The 24,789-nt window shown below is 30.5% G+C and overlaps 2 protein-coding genes across 2 annotated transcripts in view; one reads left to right on the top strand and one right to left on the bottom strand.

The window, feature by feature from the left end:
- LOC142334300 (uncharacterized) overlaps window positions 1–5,691 on the top strand; it is a 30,679-nt gene extending 24,988 nt beyond the window's left edge. Inside the window, exon 2 of the mRNA XM_075382223.1 lies at window positions 4,091–5,691. Within this exon, the coding sequence (XP_075238338.1) occupies window positions 4,091–5,110 (1,020 nt within the window). The 3' untranslated portion in view covers window positions 5,111–5,691. The remainder of the gene's footprint in view (window positions 1–4,090) is intronic.
- Window positions 1–24,789, bottom strand: part of LOC142334301 (neuropeptide SIFamide receptor-like) — a 668,171-nt gene that overhangs the window by 255,807 nt on the left and 387,575 nt on the right. The window lies entirely within an intron of this gene.

The following is a 24,789-nucleotide window of genomic DNA, read 5'->3' as shown; positions in this document are numbered from 1 at the left end:
AAGTTTCTCTCTTAATATCTCTACAGACGTTTGTTATACGCTCTTTCATGTTTTGATGGGTAGTTGGTACTTCTAAGTAAACCTTTTCTTTAAGGTAATCCCATAAAAAAATTCTACTGGGGTAACGTCGGAGGAACGAGCAGGCCAATGAACTGGACCAGCTCGACCAATCCAACGATCGTTGTAATCGCGATCTAAAATTCCTCTGGTGCAGGACAACCATCATGATGAAACCATACCGTTCTTCTCTTCTTCAAGGGTAGTTCATCAAGCAGTAAAGGTAACTGATTTTCTAGAATATTTGCATATTTCTCTCCGTTTAAATTTCTGTCGAAAAATGCGGTGTGGTTAATGCCTATGATTCCGCACCAAACATTGACAATCCACCGACGTTGATGTTCTACTTACCTTAGCTACTGTGTATTTTGCACTATATTATGTCTGTTTACTGCTCCATGATTAGAAAAACGTGATTCATCGGAAAATAGAACATTAAGAAAAAAATGTTGATCTACCTGTACTTTTTCCAGCGCCCATCGACAAAATACTGCTCTTAATTCAAAGTCGTTACCGTATAATTCCTGATGCAGTGAAATATGGTACGGATGAATTCATCCGTACCATGGATAAAATTTCAGGCGTTTTAATATTCTTAGAACACTGGTTTCTGATATCCCGGAGTTTACGCTAAATTCCTCTAGAACTAATATGAGGATCTACAATGACCGCCACAGCTACCACTATTTCATTATTTTTTTCCTGTCACAGTATTTTGATGGTTCGTATTTTTAGCCCCCACACTTCTAGCATCAGTAAACTGTTTTACAATTCTGTACACAGAAGCACGACTTGGAGTATTTCTGCCGGGGAATCGTAGAGCATACAAAGTTACTGTCTGATCAATATTTCGGTGACATTCTCTGTAAAGCAAAATTACCTCAGTTTTTTCTCTAATTGTAAATCGTTCCATAATTTCCAATAAATAAAAACTAATTAATTTAATATTTATTATTAGTTGGCGAATAACAAAGTAGTAAAAAAATTAATTAAAGACACTGATAATACGTTCACTTGGACAAATGTTATTTGTAACTTAAACTTCACTTTTTTTTCTTCTTCATTATTGTTAGCACTGATTGTTTTTTTAGTTAAAATTGAATTTTCTTTAATTTAAAATTTAACATCAGCTGGATGTAAGTCGTCAACTGGGCCGCACTTAATGAAACTAAAAGCACCAATTTATAGGTCTACAGCATTCTTGACGATGAATAACTATGAAACTATCAATTTTAGAAAATATTCAGAAATGAAATTTTATTTTTTTGAAAAGAATTCGATTCTGCAATAAAAAATATAGGGTTCTATTTAAAAAAATTAATTTGACCTTGAAATGACCTATATTTGACCTTATCAAGGACAACATAGTTTGTGATCGTATTTCCCCCCTGAAGTGGAAAAACTTTAATAGGAAAAATTTTTTCCTAAAATGTGTAGTTTTTGAGATAAAGATGCGTCTCAATTTAAATGGACTAAGCGGAATATAGAAGATTATGCTCGGAAAATAGAGATCGATGATGTACCCATCTGTCTCATAATAGGTTACAAAATTCATTAACTTGAAATATAAAATAAATAAGTGCGTGCAATAACTTTTAAGTAATAAACTTAACCCACCGGGTTGGTCTAGTGGTTAACGCGTCTTCCCAAATCAGCTGATTTGGAAGTCGAGAGTTACAGCGTTCAAGTCCTAGTAAAGCCAGTTATTTTTACACGGATTTGAATACTAGATCGTGGATACCGGTGTTCTTTGGTGGTTGGGTTTCAATTAACCACATCTCAGGAATGGTCGAACTGAGAATGTACAAGACCACACTTTATTTACACTCATACATATCATCCTCATTCATCCTCTGAAGAATTATCTAAACGGTAGTTACCGGATTGTAAACAGGAAAAAGAAAAAAAGAAAGAAAAAGTAATAAACTTAAAATTTGTAAACTCTGAAAAACAAATTACGGCAGTAAATTCCACTCGATGTTATTAATTCTGTTATATTCCACCAAGATAAATAGAAATGTTCCAAGTCCACAAACCAATAAACAAAAAAACAAAAACACAAATATCTTCACCTTAGTTAAATCGAAGTACAATAGGAACCTTCCATAAATTTATTTTAGCAACCTAATTACTCCACTGACCCTTGTAATTAAGACACAAAACAACTACATTGTACTTTGCATCATTTAATGACACAAAGTACGAAGATAAAAGTACTACGAGAGTATTTCAACTGAAATAGCTAAGCATATTTTTAAATTCCTCTTTTTATATTATTTCACTTAATCAATTTTAGCGTTACGGTAATAAAACTTTATCTTTCTAATTGCAGTATTCTATTAATTTTTTTCACAAATAATAGAAGAATTTTTTGTAGAGTACTTTAATGCTTTTGTTTAATAACTGACTGCGGAAGATGATTAATGTTTGTTAATCCTCAATGGCTGAATTAATGTAATCCACGATGTTAACTTTAAATCTCTGAAGGAAAGAGTAACTGACACTCTCTGCAAAAAGTTCATAAGATTATGTTTGTGTAGTTGTAATTCCTGAAAATTTCATCGATTTTAACGAATCAACTCTTCAACATCATCCTTCGAAAGGCTCTAGGTACGATTTAAAAGCCAAAAAAACATTTTATTTAAAAGCCAAAAATGTAATAAAAATCATTATTCCTGAAGCCTCTACATTGATTAACATTTTAGAGTTTATAATTGGGGCAATTTCACGCTTCAGGATTCATACGGTTTCTTCTGTTTCTTATATTTTTATTTTTATTTTTTCAGTCTTTCAATCACTTAAACAGTTTGGTAAAAATTAGCGACAATGCTTGTTTGTAGTCGGGGCTTTTGTTAAGCTTAACGTTCTTCTTCTTTAAATAACAGAAAAGAAGAAAAAAGGGTAAGAAATTAGTAGCAGTGAACGCTGTTCAAAATTTAAATACCACCTAGACTTAAAAAAAAAAAAAAAAATACATTTTTATAGTTACTTCAGCCAGATTAGCACGTAACAACAACGGCATAGATATGTAACAACAACGTAACTCGTGGCATTTCTGCCATGAGTTATAAGTGAATAATAATATGTTTAGTATTTGTAGGCTGCGTTCAATTCCCTTTTTCACACAGGCTGTACAGTAACTTTGATATTACAATAACAATCTTCTAAGTCTTATGATAACCCGCCAGCTTGGTCTAGTGGTGAACGCTTCTCTTCCAAATCAGCTGATTTAGAAGTCGAAAGTTCCAGCGTTCAAGTCCTATAAAGGCAGGTACTTTTATACGGATTTGAATAACAGATCGTGGATACCGGTGTTCTTTGGTGGTTGGGTTTCAATTAACCACACATCTCAGAAATGGTCGACCTGAGACTTTAAGACTTACACTCATACACATCATCTTCATTCATCCTCTGAAGTAATACCTGACTGTGATTACCAGAGGCTAAAAAGAAAAACGTGAAGTCTTATCATAATATATTATCTTCTTTCGTAGTTATTGCATCGAATACATACTCATAATATTCAAAAATTAATATACAATAGTGAAAAGAAATAATAATATCAAGCCTTATGCTAGCATGCGGAGATAATAAACTAAAACCGTCATCTGTGTCCAACCAACCGCCTGTAAATTTTGCAATTATGTATTTGCTTTTACAAAATATAAAATATTTAAGCGGTTCAATAAGTAGAATATATAAATAAAATTTTAAAAGAATTATTTTTGAAACTTAATATATAGTTAAGTAAATCTACAGTATCTTCTAAAAACTTACTTCCCAACATACTAATAATAAAGTAAAAATTACTTTTGGTCATTTAGATTTTCAGAAAACGGGAACGGACTGCTGTTTAATTTTTTTTTGTTTCTTAATCTACATATTTTATTTCTTTGCTTACATATATTCTCGCTATACTAAAGTATTGACTTTTTTCTTTAATACTCATTTGTACATAACTTAATTAGACAATCCTTTTCCTTGAAGAATCTGAAATATTTAGAATATTTTGATTTCATTCGGTCTTTTATAGGTGGCGAGTCGTACTGTGAAGTTCGTAGTCTTGGTTCTTACAGTGACTACGGCCACAAAAGACGATCGACTGAAATACCGAACGTTCTATGAAGGTAAATGGAATCCGCAAAAAATGATTAAATGGATAAAAGATCACGCACTCGATCCCCATGAAATGTTTCAGGCTCTTCATTTAATCAAGAACGAACCGGTCAAATTCGCTTCTGAAAGTATAATCCGTAATTTTAGACTACGACCTATACACATAGAAATGATGCTTAAGGATTTAAATTTGAATGCGGTCGATGCTTACGAAGCTCTTTTTGCTTGGGAGCAAGATCCTGCAGTAACAGTAGCATACAAAGCGTGCTTTAACGACATGTCACCAAAACGTGCTCAAGCTGAGATGAAGGATGAAGTTTTTTCATCATTAGAGGAAGAAATGGAAAATAATTACGTTCCAGAAATATTGAAGAGATTAGTTAAGTTATATCGTAACGAATCTTGGAGCGACTTCAATATAAAAGCACAGGAGTTAAAAATGAAAGTCGTTCGTCGTAAAGAATTTCTTAAGGTATACGAACCGGTTCAAACAATTAAAAAAGAGCATCCATTAGTGTTTCGAGCAATTAGGAGATTTATGTTAAAAGGACACACAGCAGGTCCCAATGTAACGGTACCGACAATCGGTCGTAAATTGAGGCATCAAGATTGTAGAGATTTATACGACATCCATTATACCGACACAAAAAGGTATCGTTTGTTACAAAACGTAACAACGTTCGCACAGAGTTTTAATCTACGTCCTTTTGAAAAAATACCGGCAGTTCGGATAAGAAACGTTAAAAGATACTACGATTCGTTCAACGATATGATAATCGAATGTGAAAAAATAATCCGCCATAGCGAACTGGATGACGGATTTACGAGAAAAGTAGAAACCAGAACCCATTATATTTATGCAAACGATGATAGATTTTTACTATACCTTAACGCTACTGGCAGTACTACAGTTTCAACGCAACCGTCTTGTCATTAATTATAGAACATAAGTAAATTACTTCCTTAACCGCATTTACAGAAAAAAAAGGTACTAAGTTCTGGTTTATTGCAGTTTAGTAAAGTTTGTTAAATTTGAGAATAATAAAAAAATAAATAAATAAATATATATTATTCTTAAATTACAAAATGAATTTTGGCGGTATAATTATTGAATTAAGTAAGTACAGAATATGTAATTAATAAATACAGTATACAGAAATAAAACTCATGACCACTTAAATACTTGCGATGAATGTAAATACATGATCATCTTAAAGTCATCATTTATACCTGAAGATAAAAATGATACTACATGTTGCCGTTCCAAGTGAAGCCAATAAGTCTAATCGATCAGTTTCTCCATACAATTTTTGTGGTTGCAATTAACTGATTAGTATTCATACAACAAATTCTTACGGGAATATCAGTCCTATAATTAAAAAAGTAGAAGTAATTTACGTTTTAAATTTCTATAGGATTGATTGATTAAAAGGAATAGATCATTAAACGAATTCCAAACTAAAACGGAAAGATTTAGATAGCTTATAAAACAGAATGGAAAAATAAATAAAAAAATAAAATGCGTCCACATGAATAATGTGTAACTATAAAAAGTAAAATTAAATAGTTACTATAAAATCTAATCGAATGATATCCTAAAAGGAGGAATAGATTTTTGGACTTGTAAAAATTATAACTAAAATAAACAAAATTAATATAGTGTAATAAGAAAGAACATCTTATTTGCTAATGAAATCTTGATTATATGATTTTTTTCCACAACTGGTTAATTTACAATCGGTTGATTTACAATCAACCGATTGGTTGAATGATCCAAATAGGTTGAATGATTTGGAGTTCTAAGTAAATTCCAATGATTATACAATCAATACTTTAGGATACAAAAAAAAACTAAAATTATCAATAGCAAAGTTCTGAAATATATGAATATGTTCGGTTTCACTTCGTAGTTTGCAGAAATAAATAACGAACAAATAAATAATCAATAGAAATAATTGAACAATCAAATAAACAAGAAAAAGCATTATGTACTCGTATAAGAAAAAGATATAATAAGAAAAAAAATATCTAATAGGAAAAGGCTCGACAAATCCCGTTAGTAATATGATAGACATATAAAAATGTAGATAGTAAAAAGAACAATGTAACAAGTAACAATTAACGAAAGAGTAAACTACAAAAAAAAATAATAATAACAGTATTGGTGATAATAATTTGTAATCTGTCATCCAGTATTCTCAAAATCTAGTATGTGGACACGTTTCAACTTTCGGAAGTCCTCGCTGTTATTAAATAGATTGATTGCAAGGTGGTTAAAGTGAATTCCTAAATTCCGTTGGTACTTAACACCGCACTGTTTCACAACCTCATGAATAGACGAAAGGTCTAGCTATTCGTGAATCTCATCTTCCGTGTGAACCATGTCGTCATTACCTTATTTTTGAAACGGTGTATGTTTTGTCGACGTTACGTTTACTTTTTATTTTCCACAACTCCCTCCACACAATAGATCCAGATTTGTCGTAGGACAACTTTGTATATCAGTATTTTGATAGACAATGTGGGATATGAGTTTCTCCTCAGTAGCCAATGCAGTTCCCTATATTTCGCATTCAATTTATTTCTTTTCTCCTTCACTGTTCTCTGGTTAAAAGTCGATCTAGGTGGAATCAAAGATACCGTACACGGTCTGGGATCTAAACACCATCCAGGTTCTCACTAGGATATTCCCCTGTTCTCATTGCGAAAAGGATATGTTTCGATTTATTCTGATTAACTTCTATCTGTAATTTCTTTACCAGTGCTCAGATAAGGTATAATGATAGGAATAATGATTGCAGGCCCCACGAGGCTACTCCAGAGTCTACGTCAGTATTGAATTTAATACACATAGCTGTGTCTATCGCAGGCAAACATACCTGTCACATCGGCGAATCAGGCGGTGGTGCAATTTTTCAGGGTTGGAAGGTTTGCAGTGGATATTGAGTACAGCACAGAAAATCTCTAATTTCTGTCATCAGAACTATCTTCATCATGTGACTAAAATGTTTCGCCTCGGTCTAAAGCAAATAGATCGACTTTCTCTTTGTCATCACTCACCGATCAGCCAATATGCACCTGAAATGATGCAGGTAAAATCATTGCGGGTCGTCGAAACTCTTCGTGACTTTCCATAGAATGCATCTGTCCCTATTCAGATTAGAAAGATTTCTCGTATAACCCTTGAATGTTTCGTCTCTGATAGTTTTCAATAACCTTGTCAGTCTCGCGCAGCTCTATTAAGGAGTGTTCTATCTTCCAGTCTCATGAACCGCTGCCATTTTCGTCTGAGACGCCTTTTTAAGCCAATTTGATCTATCCACTCTCTCGGATAGTTACTGTATCTGCAGTCTCTACTGTTTCTGCAGTCATGCACCTTCCTGCATGACTGAAGTTAAAATGTACGTTGCGTAGTCCTCTGGGGTATCAAGTGGGAATGGGACGATCAGTTTTCCTCGATCCAGGCTTGATGAGAGTCCTAGTCTTTTCTTTTGATATACAGGATATGCTTCCTTTTCTTCCGAGCAAAACCGTCATATTTAACCTAAATAAAACGGGCGAGTGATCGCTCGTTTTAATTACGTTATCGTCATCGAGTCATAGCTAGCTATTTTCTATCAAACTGTACTATTTAGATGACATATCCGAAGTGATATCAAGGTCAGATAAGTCAGGGATTTCGTTTAGTCCGTAGACCAGTATGCTGGTTGAAACTCTGAGACTACCTTCAGGTGTAGATTTAGAATGCAGCTCGTCAATATCCTTTCCGTCAACGTCCATCCCGGTTTATTGTCAACCGAGAACCCTACAATAGATCTTTAGTGTTCTAGTCCTCCCCAACCAAATTTTAAACCTGGAACCTAATGTTTCAAAGTATACGCATTTAACTCGTTCATTATTGTGTTTCAAGGAGAACAGTACACCGCTGACAGTCTTGTAGGTCCCAAACCGTCTACAACCTACACCGTGGTCGCTTGAATCTGGTTAGTGTAGAAACCAGGGAGAGGGAGTTGGTGATGTCACACAGAACTCCTTACCAGCCCCGCAGTTCCATCATGAGCTCTCCCATCTAAGTGATCTATCATGAGCGCTGAGAGACCTCGAAGTATAAGGTAATTCTGGTCTGTGAAGTGCGTCTTTTATATTAGCCCAAGGAATTGGTAATTGCCACAGTTTCCAGTTCTTCCCGTCTAGAAGTTAGGCCGTCAATATTCCATATAACTTTAAGTAATAACCTTGCTATTAACAGTTTTTTGAGAGAATTTGACTAAGTAAGCTTATTAGACTTCCTATCTGTTGAAAGAAGAGATCTACATTTGAAAAATTGTTCTTTAATTTGTCCACAACATTGTCACTACTACGGCCGGCTGCCGTAGTATATGATCGGCGGAGAGACTCAGGCTTCGTGTCCACTTTCCATGTGCTCCATGTCCTAATGTGGGAAATTATCATCATCAAACGTGAGGCAGATGCTCAAACGTGGGCCAGTGGATTTGACCCGTGAGTAAGTTATGAACTTCAACTCGCCTTTTGCCTGTGTTTTCTCTTTAATATTTCTTTGTATACTCAGCAACCCCGATAGTTTGCTGGATGATCGGAGTGGCATAAAGCACAGGTTGCAGGAATATTCCTGTCCTTTCTAGGACTATCGGTTGTTCTCTGGCCTTCTTCACACTTCACACAGCGAAAGGGCTCCATGCATTTATTCTTGGCAAGCCCGTACTATTTTTATCTCAGACAATGCCCGAGGTCCGTAGTTTTCTGCGGTATTTCGAATGCTCGTTGCGATTGGCTATTTATTTCAGCTCAAATATACTATTGTTATTCTCCTGCGGTTCCAGGTTCACAAAAAAAAAGTTGTTATCGGCTCTTTAGTTATTCTTTGGCGTTCATTTACTATGTTCCTTATCTTATGCCCGTGTCCTTCGATTTCTCCCCTGATCATCTCCAGCGGAATCAAGTGATACAGGTTTCTAATCGCAACACGAAAGGCTTGTTGGGCTTTTCTAGTGAAGGTATCACCTATTAATTTCTATTCACGAAGTAGATTTATGATTCTTAGATACCTCTATATCTTTAGAAATTATTTTACGTTGCTTTTCTCCTACAAGACGTATATTATAATCTCCCTTGCCGATGACTGTTTTCACCAGTTCGTATTACCAAAGCACATCATTTATCCCGTGAAGCACGATAGGTGGAGGCTTGACGGGTTCCTTTGGGTCCGAAATATTTGTGTCCTCCATCGGAAGGCTACTAAAACTATTTGTTAATGGTAATCCTCCACTGATGGGGTAACCTAAAGATTAATGAATGGATCCTTTCACAAAGCCAGTTACTTGAATTATATCAGCCAAAACCCGAATATAACTAAAATAGAGTATATAAAGGAATATACTTCTAAAAACGTTGTCAGTTACCTCTCAAAAGCTCAGGATAACAACAAAATAATTCCGCCCAAATAAATAACTCACAAATCTATTTTAAAAACCATCCAAAATAAATATGACTAACTCTCAAAAAAATAACTGTTTGAATTTAAATTATAATGAATTTATACAGTAAAATTTCTTGTCATGATTGTATTAAAAAAAATGCAACTATATTTTTTCGGAACACACTGCACATCAATAAAATAAATTAGAGCAAAGTAGAATAGAATAAAATATGTTTGAATGAAATGAGTAGAACAGTTCTTGTTATTGTTAGGATTTTCAGATGGTGCTGTACCTCATTTTAACGAAATGCTTATGTACAACTGAGGCAGCTGATAATATCGGAAGCTCCGAAATCAAGTCAATTTACAAGGAAGTGGCTGATAAGTATATATTTTTTACATTCGGCACTACGTCTACTACTTCTCGTCCGACACAAGATAATATGTTTTGGAAAAGATTGATCGGTAACTTTTCTTACCTAGAACTTCATCCTTACGCAGCCCTGCAAGTTTTTCGAATCATGAATTCTACTATTCCAAAAAAAAAGAAGAAAGACCTTTATGACAAATACGGATACGGTCCTAAGCAAATGGCAGAAGCATGCTATTATTTCAAGGTAGAAATGGAGGAAGCTTTTCAAGGACTGAAGGAGTGGTATAAGCAAAGAGACAGATCGGAAAAATTCAACATGAACGCTATAAAGGGTCCATTTACAAGGCCAGGCAAATGGGCTCCTAGGGAAATATACAAGGACTGGAATCTTCCACAACTGGCCGAATGTCTACGAGAGAATTTGATCGACCCCTATTTAGCTTATCAATCGATGAAAGCCTGGAAGAAACTTCGTCACGATCCTAAAGCCCAGAAAAAGGTTTATGATTCAATACTAATTACTCCTGATGAAGTTAAACATGTACTAGACGAGTTTGAAATGAGAAAGGAAGACATATGGCAAACACTGAAGAGGTGGGTGATCAACCGTGACGTATTGAATATGAGGGTAAGAGAAGTCCTCGCTAAAGCGGGATTGAAAAGTAGTAGAGAAGAAATATGTAACAAACGATGGCCTCCTCGCACTGATCCACCAATCAGTCATTGGTTTTCGACCAAAATACTAAAACTGACTACGGTTACGACGATAAAAACTGAAAAAAGGTATATTGATTTTCTAAATAAATACAAATTAGTAACGGACGGTAGACGAAATTTGAAGAAAACTAGTCGTGGCCTGTTTTACTGATATAGTCTACTTATTTTCAGAAATACGAGCTTGGGAATAATATTTATAGGGACTATATTTACGTAATAATTAGACAGGAGACAGAAAAAGTAAAATTTAATCGATTATTTTTAACTTCAAACTAATAGCAGTTATGCTTAATATATATGTCAATTTAAATATTTGTTTTTTTTTTAATTACAAAAATTTGTAAAATGTAAACAGAAAATTATTAAGCAGGTAAATTTTTATGGACTTAACTTTTGATATTTTTTGAAACAAGAAATTGTCGATTATAGCATAGATTTTTCCAGATTACGTTATAAAATATATTTATTACCTCTTGCCGAGTTGGTATTATTTAAGCAATTTCAAGATGTAATTTTTTTTTACATTATTTCTTTAAGATGTATTTAAGATTATTTTATTACTTAAAAAAATTAATTGAAAAAAGTTACAATGTAAAAATAAAGAACTGTCTTAGGTTAAAATTAATAATAGAAGAATAACTGACTCCTGAGGATACCAGCTGGAATATTAAATTTTATAAAGCGTTATCAATTATTTATTCATTAGGAAGTTCGCCTCATAATTATTTAGAAAACGTTATAAAGAACCGTTTTATAAATATTTTATGAACATTTTATCATCATTGTTTTATTTTTTATATCTTTAAAAAAATAAATTTAAAACATAAAATGTGTTAAAAATTATAGACGGATTTAAAACTTTAAAAATATGTTTCAAAATAGAAATTCACAATAATATTTTAGAAAATACGTTTTGTCTCCGCCTGGAAAAAGGGCAGGGCAAAGAAAAGAGCTTTTAGTCAAGTGCCTCTTCAGTATCTATCTAACAATGGAAAGGTAGTGTAGCTCTTTACCGACACTTAACATAGAGGTCACTTCAGAGTTCACAACACGCAACTAAAGTACAATCCTCTGAAGTGAAAATTATGCGTTTTTATAACAGATTTAAATGTTTTAAAAATCTTCCGTATTTTAGACCTTATTACAATACCATAATTAAGCTAGTTAAATGTCTCGTTGAATATTTTTTTCTACGTATAATTTATATCTGTTTATTACATTTTTAATACAACATACTAATAATAAAAACAATGTTTTTAGTTTAGATTTTATAAATGTTGCAGATGATTTTTTCTAAGAAGTGTAAAAAGGCAAAGAAACTTCTACCGTTTAATAATCGCATTTTTTATCAAAATAAAAAAAAAATTAATTTTTTATCATGAATAAAATGAATCATGTTTGTTATTACGACTTGTTAGCAAAAATTTCTTAATATTAGTGCTTAACAGTCCGTTACAAAATGATACATAATTTGTTATTTCTTTGTATCAGTTTTTCGAGGAAATTTCAAGATTTGCTACGCTAATACGAGAAAGTCCTACAGTGTTTTTTAACTGTACTCTTCTCAAATATATAGGAATGTATAATAATTATGTAATATTGTAAGAAAACCGATTATCATACATATAAATTGAAATGTGAGTTAAATTATTCTGGTTTAGAAAGATACTCTCTTGAGAGATAAATGATTCCAGTCACCTATAAACTTCTTCAACCCACCCGAATTACTTTAGGAAAGAACTGAAATTTTGGTATCATTAATCCATCTGTTTTCAAACACGAAAATGAAAATATGAGCCTTCCCCTTGTAAAATCCAAATATTTTATTAATTAAAATTTGATTTGGCTATAACTCTGGAACCAGTGAAAATAAGTACCACTTATGATATAACGTTGAAAAGCTCTGAATGAGTGCTTGTTACTACAGTTAAGGAAAAGCCCAAAATCAAAATTGTTTGGATTCTGTGCTTTTTGGACACTTTTGGTCCAGTCGATTGCAGTCAAAAGGGAAGGTGCATAACTAGATATTACAGTAGTCCTAAAGCCAAAATTTCAAGATCCTACGGTTAATCGTTTTTGAGTTATGCGAGATATATACGTACATACGTCACGCCAAATCTAGTCAAAATGAATTCAGGGATGGTTAAAATGGATATTTCCATTGAAATCTGAAAACCAAAATTTTCGGGATCACAATACTTACTTTACTTCGTACAAGGAAGTAAAAAAGCTGACATAATCAAGCTCGTTTTAAGTTTTTCCATTAGTCAATTATTTTCGACCATAAAAAATCTTCAAATGATCTGTTTTATTGCTTCTGTTAGTGAGGGTAATATACGAACACCACCGGTTACCACCACCGTGTATACCTGCTGTTGAAACATTTATTCTAATAAAAACTCGTTCGAATACAGACGTATTTGTAATGATAAGACTGATGGAATCTTGCAGTTTGCCGTAGTTTTAGGTATATCCTTTGTTTGACACGGTTTACAAATTTGTAGGATTACAAATAGCATGAAAAAACGGTGGCAGCTTACGATTTTGAACTCCTCTATAATAGAACAAATTAAAAAGGTTTGTATTTTGGATTCGAATTGAATAAAAGTTGTGACCGCACTAGTTATTAATCTGTTGTAATAAATCCGACTATAGTGTAGTACCTTCTAAACAATAACGATTGTTTGTTAATAATAACGAACGATTGTTTGTCAATAACGATGTCAGCAAGTTAAAAAAATAATCCCTTTATTAAAGAACCTGTATCATAACGAAAATTATCGGAGAAATTTTACAATGTAATACATAATAGTGATATTTATATCAGACTGGAAGAAATCAGGATAAATAATATTGAGAATAACAGGAATACGTTTAAAGATGGAACATGCAACCGATAGAGGACAAAATAGTGAAATTAAAATTATCTGATTTTATTATTTTTTACATATTTTTAGTCTTTTATCATTATCCTAATTGTATTGAAAGTTTTTTAGCTTGAAATAGACAACATGATTTCCAGTTGCACTTATCATCTTATTATCCATCTGAATATAATATATCGCTATCTCTCTCTCTCTCTCTCTCTCACCATTTAAAAAAATTACAAAAAAATTAAACTTTGTGGAAATTTCAAGCCATATTATCTGAAGCACCTCAAAACCGACCCGGAGATCTCAGTTTGAAGATCCGAAATGTAGATCGTGAAAACAGAAATAATTGTGAAGAGATACAAATAAGGAATTTTAACGGAATGGCTTCATTCTGCATGTGTTGAATATCATATTAATGCACCGTACCACCGGTGCAACGGTAAATGTTTTAAAAATATATAGGTGATTCAGAAGGAAAGGAAATAACTTGGGAACTGATTCTACTGTAGAGTTTGAAACAAGGAAAATAGTTCACAAAAATATGCCAGTATGTGAATTCCATATGTTGCTTATACTATTACGGGTAAAAGTAGCTCCGTCCCAAAATATTATCAACAAGAATTAAGTGGTAGTTGTTCCTAACTCATTGAAAAAACTGCAGTCGTCTTGTGTGGTCACTAAGCTGAAGGTGCTGAACTTTCTGAACATGATAAGGACGCAGTCGGTGACCATGTAATGTCCTTCACTCTGTACTTTGAGGAATGTTGAGTCGTGAAGTAATTCTTCGCGTGCTCGTTGTAGGACTAAGCTGTACAACCCGAAGAATATTTTCCCTTCATCACCATGCACCGGTTGACGTTCACATGAAATATAAGCGCTGGGAAGTTTCTCAAGAAAATTATTAATAATTCTATAAAATATTTAACAGTTTGTAACTACTCGTTCTGGATACCTACGTCGGTATTATTCTATCGCAGCTAGAGGGTTTCAATTGCAAAAGGCGTTAACGAAAATCATATCAGTGTATACTGCATGAATGAAGACATGCTTTTTTCATCAAAACGGAGAATTTAAAACAGAGTATTTTACATTTTTAAATTCAGATTCAATTGGAAAAATGTAGGTACAGTTTAGAGTACAAGAAACACAAAAATACTGCATAACTTGATTCTCAAAAAATAATAAAGCACAATCAAAATTATGTCAATAACAAGTAAATCGCCTAACGTTTATTGTTAAAACACGTAACCACAAATTTATGCCAATGATTAATATTCAAATTAATTTCGAAGCATACAGTTAGTGTTGCCAATATAATTTTTCAGAGGTCTAAATTTATTGTACTTTTAACTACGTTTTAATTTTTTTCAAATTAATAATATTTTTCTGTTAACTTTTTGTTCTATTTTGTTTTTAATAATATATATTTTTTTTATTTTTCATAGAATTTATGGCATCAATTTTCTCAGAATTAAATTCCCTACAAATCTCAATAACAAAATCGTGTTTATCGTCACCGTATTTTTCTAGTTTACATTATATTTTATTATCTCCTTCTCCGGGCTGGATCAACGTGGAGCATAAACACACCCAGGGGAGTGTCCATTTACGAGCCTACCCGCCTACCTGCTATAAGTCCGACATGACAGGCAGGCCCCTCGGTAGGATCTTAATTTCCTTGCCCTGCCTCTAACCCCAGTGCAAAGCCACCAGATCCGTAAAAGTCGTGCCCAGCGACCCCACCTGGAAGCCGGGACTCGGTCTTGCATTTCCTGTCTCAAATTTTCTAGTTTACGTTGGATATCATGAAACCTACAAGAGATACAGTTCTGAGATAAGTTTTATTCAGTTTTCAGGTCACAAAAACATAAGAAACTATCAAATTTATCCGTTACGTAATGCCTTAAAATTTCTGTATGACCTCATTTCAAAGAGGGAACTGAAATCCGGGAAAATCTTTCGCTAGCCATAACTCTACAACATCCCGGAAAGAATTGACATTATTAAACACCACAATATTGTCATCTCATCTCTTCTCTGAAACAATAACTAACGGCGGTACCGGAGGCTAAAAAGTAAAAAGAAAAAAGCATTTTCTGACATATATTTATTTGTATGAATCTTTTTCCTTACTCAAGATTTAGAATCAGTCACCAATTTATTTCTATTTCCTCCTGAAACAACCTATTATGAAATAAAATATTTAAAACATAGTAATTTATTGTAATGAGTCATTTCGAATATTAACATAGCTATAAAATGTTAACAGGAAAAAAAGGTATCGTATCTTTACATTTAATTTATTATATTATCATGTAAGTTTCAAATTATTACTCTGATAAAAGTAAGAAAAAAATTTTATAATTATTTGTAAAAAAAGTTACCGATAAATATGTTGACTGGCATAGATAAAATTCTCAAATCAACATCAATCCGATATACTCTGATTTTCATCTTGTTCTGTGGAGTAGTTATCATTCTTATAGAAATGAAATTTAGGTATCAGTTACTTACATAAAGATTGAAAAAACAGTTTAATTTTGGTTTTTAGTTACATATACGTGGAACGTCTTTACAAATAGGAAAATTTTTGATATTACTATGTTTGTAGTCGGTGTACTACGTTTTCACTATATCAGTGAAATTTATCTTCCATAAATGTGGATTCACCATTTAATACTATGAAATTTGTTTATTGAGAATTGATTCTATTTCATTAATTTTAGTAATTTTGATTTTGTAATCTATTCCGATGGAAGATAAAGATGTTTAATAAAGTTAGTTGTTGGGGTGCATGTGGATCGGACAGATGTTCATCTACCATCTACATCAGTTACACTAGCCGGATGTCAGTTGAGCGTAGATGCCCCTAGGTGTTCGAAAAAAGAACTATCACTTGAACCCATGGACTGATGCGCGATAAACTTTTCTACGTGATCGTAACATGTCAGATATTCTTGGAAGCTTAAGATTTTTTTATAATCGAATGATAAATACAACTTAAGAGTGAATTCAGGAAAGTACTCTTAGAATAATATGAATAATTTTCCAAGAGTAATTATTAAAATATTGTTACTTCAAAATAATTTTCGCCAACAATTTTTGCAACATTTCAATCAATGAACTTTTAAACTAAATGAAACGTATTTGTGAAGCAAAATATTATGAATTTTGTAAATTTTGAAACTAAATTTTTAGTGTGTACTATTTTTACAATCATTATTTACCAAACTAAATTTTCTAGTAGTCTAATAGTAAAATCAATTTTACCGTAAATTGTGATTTCTTTTGCTTACATTATAAGCGCAAAAATTAAGGATTTGTATTAAATATTATTTAAGGAAGATGTTTGATAGTTGAAGGTACCAAAAATACAATTAAAAAAATCATATACATATTTATATATATATATATATATATATATATAATGAGTTTAGATTCTGGACAATTCTATCGTATTATTGTCTTTCAACAGTAAAAAATATAATTTGTAATCATATTATCAAAATAAAATTTAAAGCATATGCAAAAACTGCTAGGTATCGGGTGATAAATTGCTTTTAACTGGGTAATATTATATGAATGATTATATTTTGATTTTTAGTAATGGAACATTGGAAGACAGGACAACACCTAAGCATGAAGTAAGCAATTACTGAACTGTAATTTGACCTTTAATCTGATTGCACGATGATAACACCCGTCAGTAAAATAAAAAATGGATATTTTTACCAACACTATTTGAAATTTCATCCTAAGTGTAATAAAGAAATAAATTGGTGATTACATGATATCTATGGTAAATTATCAAGTTTTCAACTAATTATTTTGAAACATACTACTAAAACGACTTTATGTTACAGATTTTTCAAAAAGAACTTAAAAAATAAAACCGACTTAACGTGTACATAAAAATTATTAAAAAAATATTCTTTCAATTCTTTAAATTTTGACTGTAAATCTTCGCCAAATTAAAAATAAAAATAAGAATTAAAAAAAAAATGAGTCAACGTGATAACTTTAGTATTATTTTTTTGAAGTTTTTAAAAATACTTAGTCAAGCTGAAACTATAAACATCAATTAAATTTCTACTTAAGTTGTTAAAGATTCATAAAAAGTAACAACTAACTTGAATAGATCGCAATTTAAAACTATTGTTAGAAGATTATCAGAAATAACCGTCTTCTTTCTATTTTTTTAAATTGTTGAGCACTTTGTGTCCCTTTTGCGGTTAAGGTGAGAATTAGATAAACCGTTCTGTAGTTCTACGGTCATATAGTTATATCAGTTGATTTTGATGAAATAATATATTAAATTTATTTTAAATTTATCTGAAGAAATATCAGCGTTGTTTATAAAACATACTGTTACAGATCTACAAGCGTGCGTATTTTCTATGACGAAGAGTTTGTAAACTGTTACTGGACGGGCTTCTCGACCGACGTTTGGAAACAGTTGTGTTTAATAGCTTTCGTGCAGCATTGCGACATAGTCTTGACCCAAAACTAACATTGGAACTCTTTTTGTTTTAAAAAAAACGACTGCACAATTGTAATATTTTTTTTTGTATTTTGTAATATCGTGTAATTTCATATGATAGTAGCAGTATTAAACTTTCCAGAATAGAAATGCTTATAATTAAAAAATTCCATAAAAATGTAATATATTTTTTAACATTTTTTAATAATGCGGTCATTAAAATAATACTAATAAGCAAACGAAACGAAGCTATGAGTATTAAATTAGATAGTTAAATAATAAATTAATTGGAATTGCTTTTATTCGTTGGCTTACATTACTAAAAATATGCTGTATTCGAAACTATTTAAAACTTAATTTCTCTAAAATTGTGCCGCTGATATGTTAAATAAATAAATTGACAATTAATATAATCCACCTTACCAGCACGTTGATACGTTATCTATATCTTTCGGGTTACTTGGAAGCCATCATCAGGAGTTAAAATTAATGCGATAGAGTCAAAGTTTAAAAATCATAGTTAAAATTTAAAAATAGTCATGACTGTCTCGGTCCTACTAGTATACTCTTTGAGTTTAGAACCGGGATTTGATTTTAATCATATTTAAAATTTAAAAGCATTCATGACTGTCCCGGTCCTGTACTCAAAAAGTATACTAGTAGTACCGAGACAGTCATGACTGGTTTTTAAATTTTAACTATAATTTTTAAATTTTGACTTTAATGCATTAATTTTAACTGCTGATGATGGCTTCCAAGTCAGCCGAAAGATTTAGAGAACGTATCAACGTGCTGGTAAGGCGGATTATATTAACTGTTAATTTGTTTATTTAAAATTTCGTAAATATCAGAATCTAATATCTAATAATAGGTTAATCATTTCCTGATCGCTCAGTTACACGAATGGTTTTACAGTATATGTTAATACACACACGGGCACGTGCGCGGGCAGTATTTTATTACGATACTTTAGTAAACTATGATGGCAATATTTAATTTAATTAGTTTTTTTTTTGAGTATAAAATTTATCAGCGTTAATAAGCTGTTCTTATCAAATTTATGAATTTTACCTAATATTAAAAATATTTTACCTTTTTAATATTTATTATTATGAATTTAAATATATTTAATATTTAATCAATTTTTTATTCGTCAAAATAATGATATGATTTAACACTTTATAGTTTATGATAATGATTACTATGAAAATTATTAAAAAATAATTATGAGATTTCGATTTTTAAAGACGTAAGAACTATTGTTTTGGCAAATAATTACATAATTTTTATAAAATAAATTATTTTTATAGTCAATTGTCAGCTGAATGATTTGTTGATAATCTTTCTATTCATTTTCAAATTTATTTCTATTCTGCTCAAATTACAATTCTATTATCTGTTTTTGTCTCACTGTACAGTTTTCCCTCTAACACAAGTTAAATATATTTGAATCTTTTAATACTTGCCTCGTAGATCTAGTTGGGTCATCTCTACAAGATTATATGACAAATTTCTCTTCTTTGCTGTTTTTAATACCTCTTTATTTCGAATTTTTTCGTCCTATATAATTTTCAAAATCCTTCCTCAACACTACAATTCAAAAATCTCTGTTATTTTCCTAATATTTACGTTTCAATACCGCCCAATTTTGCACTTTCACAAAATATTATTAAGAATTCTTTAACAATTTTTAGATTTACAATTGATACTAACAGTGTTCATTTTGATTGAAAGTTCTTCTTTCCTTGTCTACTTCTAATAACTGCATTAAATCATCTATCCTTTGTAATTTTACTACCTAAAAGCAAAATTCTGGTAAATTATGTTCGCCTATTAAATATTTATTGTTTATAAAGTTGTGCGGTTTACCTATCGTTCTAATTTTGCTAATATTTTAGTAAATCTTGGAATTTTTAGACGTTGATCTTTAATTATTTTTATACATTAAATCTAAGAAATTAAATTAATAGTATAATAACAATTTGTATTTTCTAATGGTGAACTCAGTTTTAGATAGCAATACGAGTCAATCATATTTTAATATCAAGTAAAGACTGATAAAAGGAAGAATAAAATTCTTTCCAAAAAAAAAACGAATTTCCAGTACGATGTTCTCTACATTTCAGTTTAATATTTAAAATAATTCTTTTTTCTAAGTATGTGCTTTTAGTCTTGATGTTTATGAATTGTCTGTGTTACTAATATAGCAGACTATTTAGACTTAAACATTAAAATACGATAAATGAAAGATTTTTTATTCGTAGATTAAATTTATTGTTATTGTAACGATATAAAAAACTTTTAATTTAATAAAAATAATTTATTTTTTATATTCAGAGCGATTGAATTCATTGCTATATATTTGTATATTTTTAAGAAAATTTTATTACAACTGTTGTAATTTTTTCGTTTGTTAGTAAAGCTATTTACTCAAGATGGCGATGAATCTGAAAGTACAGATATAAAAATATCGTTGTTATGAAAGAAAGGGGTTGTTTGTTCTTCCGATGCATAGATTATATTTTTTGTCGTTATTGTAAATATTACGTGAGATTGTCTGCGACAGTAAAATTTTATGATGAAATTCGAATAAAACGATACGTACCAGAAAACTGTTGATTTGAAATGATCCGAAAAAAATAGCCTAGCTATCAACAAAATGAACGCTTTTCCTCGAGCTGGCAAATCACCAAACGGTAAGAAAATCAAGTGTAGTTCGTGATATAAATAGTTCAGTTCGTTCGCTGTTTATTGTTGAAAGAACGAATCAAATTTTAAATAAATTATCTAGATCATTATTAACTTGATTAAATTCAAATGTACGTTTAACGTTTAGATGCGAATTAAATCAAAGTAAAAGTTATTATGCTCTTACTATTACTATTTATTACCTTCTTTTATTCTGGAAAAATTTACGGAATTATAACATTTTCTATTAAAAAAATTACTAGGTGTTTAATATTGCTTCTGAATTCAACTATTTATTTTTGGGCACAGAAAAATTAATTATATTGTTAGGTCGAGTGAAAATGTCTTAAGGGTCAAAATAGTTCATTGAATATATATATTTTTTCCTTTTTAAAATACTTTCATCGGTTCAATTTTTTCAATAATACTTTTTCATTTTCATAGAGAAATAGTAACGACTCTATTATTTATCCAGAAGGTTCTGAGTTTGAATCCTGGTGGACATGGAATTTTCATAGGATACAAAATTTCATCCATATTAAATAACTGTAACTGAATGACAACCTGTCGACACAGACGGAAATGAAATCAGAAAGACAATAAGTAGTATATTCACTACAAAATTATTTTTTTTAAATTAAAAAAAATACTAATTTTCAAAAAAATATTTGATCGGCATGCTAGCGTAATCATTGGAATTACGCGGGTCTTGGGACCTAACAGAAATAAAAATGGTAATTTTTCTGAAAAAATAAAAACATCTGTGCGTTACGATAGCTAAGGCTTTTTATAATCTCATCATCTATCTTCCCGGGATTAGGGATTAATCTCCATTTTTCCTAGTAATAAATGAATTCCACACGGTAGTTATCTCGCTTTGTGAAAAGTTATCAAGAACAACCTCGGTTAACAAATTTTTCAAGAATAAGGAATAAATAAGCCAGAGAAAGGGAAGAAATTAAATAAAAAAAATAAAAAAAAATCCGTAGCTGCACCGACTACTAATTATGTGAAATTGATTTTACTACTACCTTCCCTACCTAAACCGTTTTAACCTAGTTTTTCAATTTATTGAAACCGTACTCAATTTGTGAACAACAAGTAACAAATAAATAAACCAGCCAAAGTTGATTACAGAAGCGACAACTTTTAAATAAAAGGAATAACCTCTATGTTGAAAAATTTCTTAACTGAATTTTTGAAACACGGATTCAAAAACTTTTGATAAAATTTTAATGTTTTCATTTTAATGTTTGATAAAATATATGATACAATATTTTCAGGAATTTTTCCTAATTTGTAATAACTTTAAAAAAAAATACTGAGAAATAATCATTACTTTTTATCGTTTTTTTATATTTACGTTTATTGTTTCCTTATGTTATCTTTTAATATTAAAAAAAAGGTTCTATAGAAAAAAATTTTATATTAAAATGAAATTGAAAAAGTAATTTTTTTTAATTTACTGACGAGCAAAACATTTTTTTTAGTTTAAAATCCCTTTACATCGTAGGTTGCCCTTTATATATCGATATTATGATAAGTTTTTGCTAATAAAATTCATTAAATTAAAAAGTCATTATTGTAGTATTATGAGAGAAATATATTTATACTGTTGGGTGTTCATATCTTTCAAAGGTAATAAGAGAATAATTGATAATTTTTGTTAAACATTTTTCCTATATTTAATTATATAATTTCAAACAATACTAAAAGATGATGATGTTTTATCTCACGAGGCAAATTTATTGTTTTATCAGGATGTTCTTCTTACTGTGACTGCAATAAGCATCATATATTTTGATAGGTGTATCGGTGACAGCAGCGAAGTTTATCTGAAAAAGATCGAGAGGAGTTATGAAGTAGTTAACGCATTACGTAAAAAAAAAATAGATCCGTATTTAGTAATGGCGACAATGGAGTTAGATAAAAAACATTTAAACACCAAAGAAGAAGTTTTGGAATTTTATATGAGTAATGGTGTAGACGTAAAGTTAATTGAAAAAATTATTAAACCGTTCGATTTGAAATTTGATGATTTGTATCCTTATTTTAATGGTTGGCTAAACAACGCTTTCCCAACACATTTAACAAAATACGCTAAATCTCGTAAGCGTCAGAATAATGACTATGATGATAATTTTTTCAACAAAACAATTAATTCCATTTAAGTAATACCCACTTATTTTGTCTATTGTAACTTGTTATCGATTGAGATAATTATAATTGCGTTGTCTCCTAAATAAATGAAATTTATAAGATTTCTAACTAAAATTAAACATCTACCGAACGAGTTTTGAAGCTTAATAAGTCACTTCGAAATTGTGATAAAATATCAGCCGTTTTATTTTACTCCTCGATATTTTTTTTTTTTATATAATCTACTTTTTGAATACTTTTTAACCTAACTTAATTTTAGGACCGCGTGAAACGTGCAAAAATAAAATATTAAAATATGCCGTAGAAATCGTCTTATATATAAATTTTTCTCATTATCTTCATCCGATTTGGACGTTATCGCAGCAACAATTTTCCAATTGTCAAAAAAAAAGTTCTTTTAGAAAAAAATGTAATATTTCACTATACGAAATTTATATTAATAATTTATTTATTATTTTATAATAATATTTTTTTATATATTTTTTTTTTTTTAATTAACATTATTCATGAGTGAAATAATTATTTCTCGAAAAATAGTCAAAAAACTGAAAAAAAAACTGTTGGTTTTAAAATATCAAAATGGGGAAGACAAGGAGTAAAAACTAGTTATTAGTTATCAATTACTTAGGAAATTGATTCCCACATTCATAAATCACGTTAAAATATAGTCCAAAAGAATAGTTTTTAATATTTATTTTGAGGAAAAATTTCAAAAATAAAATTAAACGGCCTACATTGTAAGAAAATTGACTGGAGTAAAATAAGATTGCCTTTGATTAATACTGTTCTAAAGGGTTATTGAACTTCAAACTCGTTTGCAAAGATTTAGTGTCAAATATATATTTTATACATTAATTTTTAGATTATTATTTACTTACAGTATTTTTATTTTTATAAAATATCTTAAGAAGCTAAAAACTGCATCGCAATACCATGAATCCAAACAATTAAATAGATTAATTAATTATTATTTTGAAAATTAGATAATTTACAATACAAATAAAATGAAGAATATATGTAAGAAATAGAATGATCGATTTATTAATCGCTATAAAAATGTATTTCTTCCTTTAATCAATGAAGTATGGTAGAATTAATTGAAACGGTGTTGAGATAAAATTATATTAGAATAGTGGAGTGTACATAGTTGTACTGAAATGAATACTGTGCAGTGTATGTAGAAATTAATAACATATTTAATTATAATTGTATATCTGAGAATTGTAATTAATAAATATAGCCCAGTAAAATTTAATTGTCTATAAAATAAGTGTACTAAGACAGGCTATTTGAGAAACGTAATATGCGTGTTCATGGGACCATTAAAGTTGGGCTTAAAAACCCAAGGGCTTTTTTCCATTATTCTATAGGGAGAGATGAAGCCCACTTCTCTAACACAATCACACAACGTTTGCAGTTTTGATAAAAAAATAACACACACAAACGTACGGGCACAAATTTACACACACGCATGTTCATAAATTAATGAAGTGTCTTTTAAAATATTACTAAGAAAAAGAAACAGAAAGTATTAAATTTCACAAAACAGTATTTACTTCTAAAAAGAGAGAGCAAAAACAGAACGTTAGATAGAAATATGATCAGATAAACCTTTGAGTGCAGAATGAGAGTTAAAAACCTAAAAGAAAATCTAAAAAGGTCTGTACCATTTAAGTCTAAAGTTTTATTTTGCATAAACTACACTTATGATCAATAGTAACTAATTCTAAATCGGTAAGTACAAGCAAATGAAAGGGCGTACACAAAGTATTAAGAAAAGAAACACATCTAAAAAAATTATACTGAATTATACAAATTCAGACCCCTAATAACAATCCTGGAATGTCAACATAAAATCTTCCACTTAATCTAGCGAGTCTATCTGTAT

Source organism: Lycorma delicatula, chromosome 1, assembly GCF_047948215.1.
Source record: "Lycorma delicatula isolate Av1 chromosome 1, ASM4794821v1, whole genome shotgun sequence".
Taxonomy (NCBI): domain Eukaryota; kingdom Metazoa; phylum Arthropoda; class Insecta; order Hemiptera; family Fulgoridae; genus Lycorma; species Lycorma delicatula.
The sequence above is the reverse complement of the archived record's forward strand: the minus strand, read 5'-3'. Positions and strand labels throughout refer to the sequence as shown.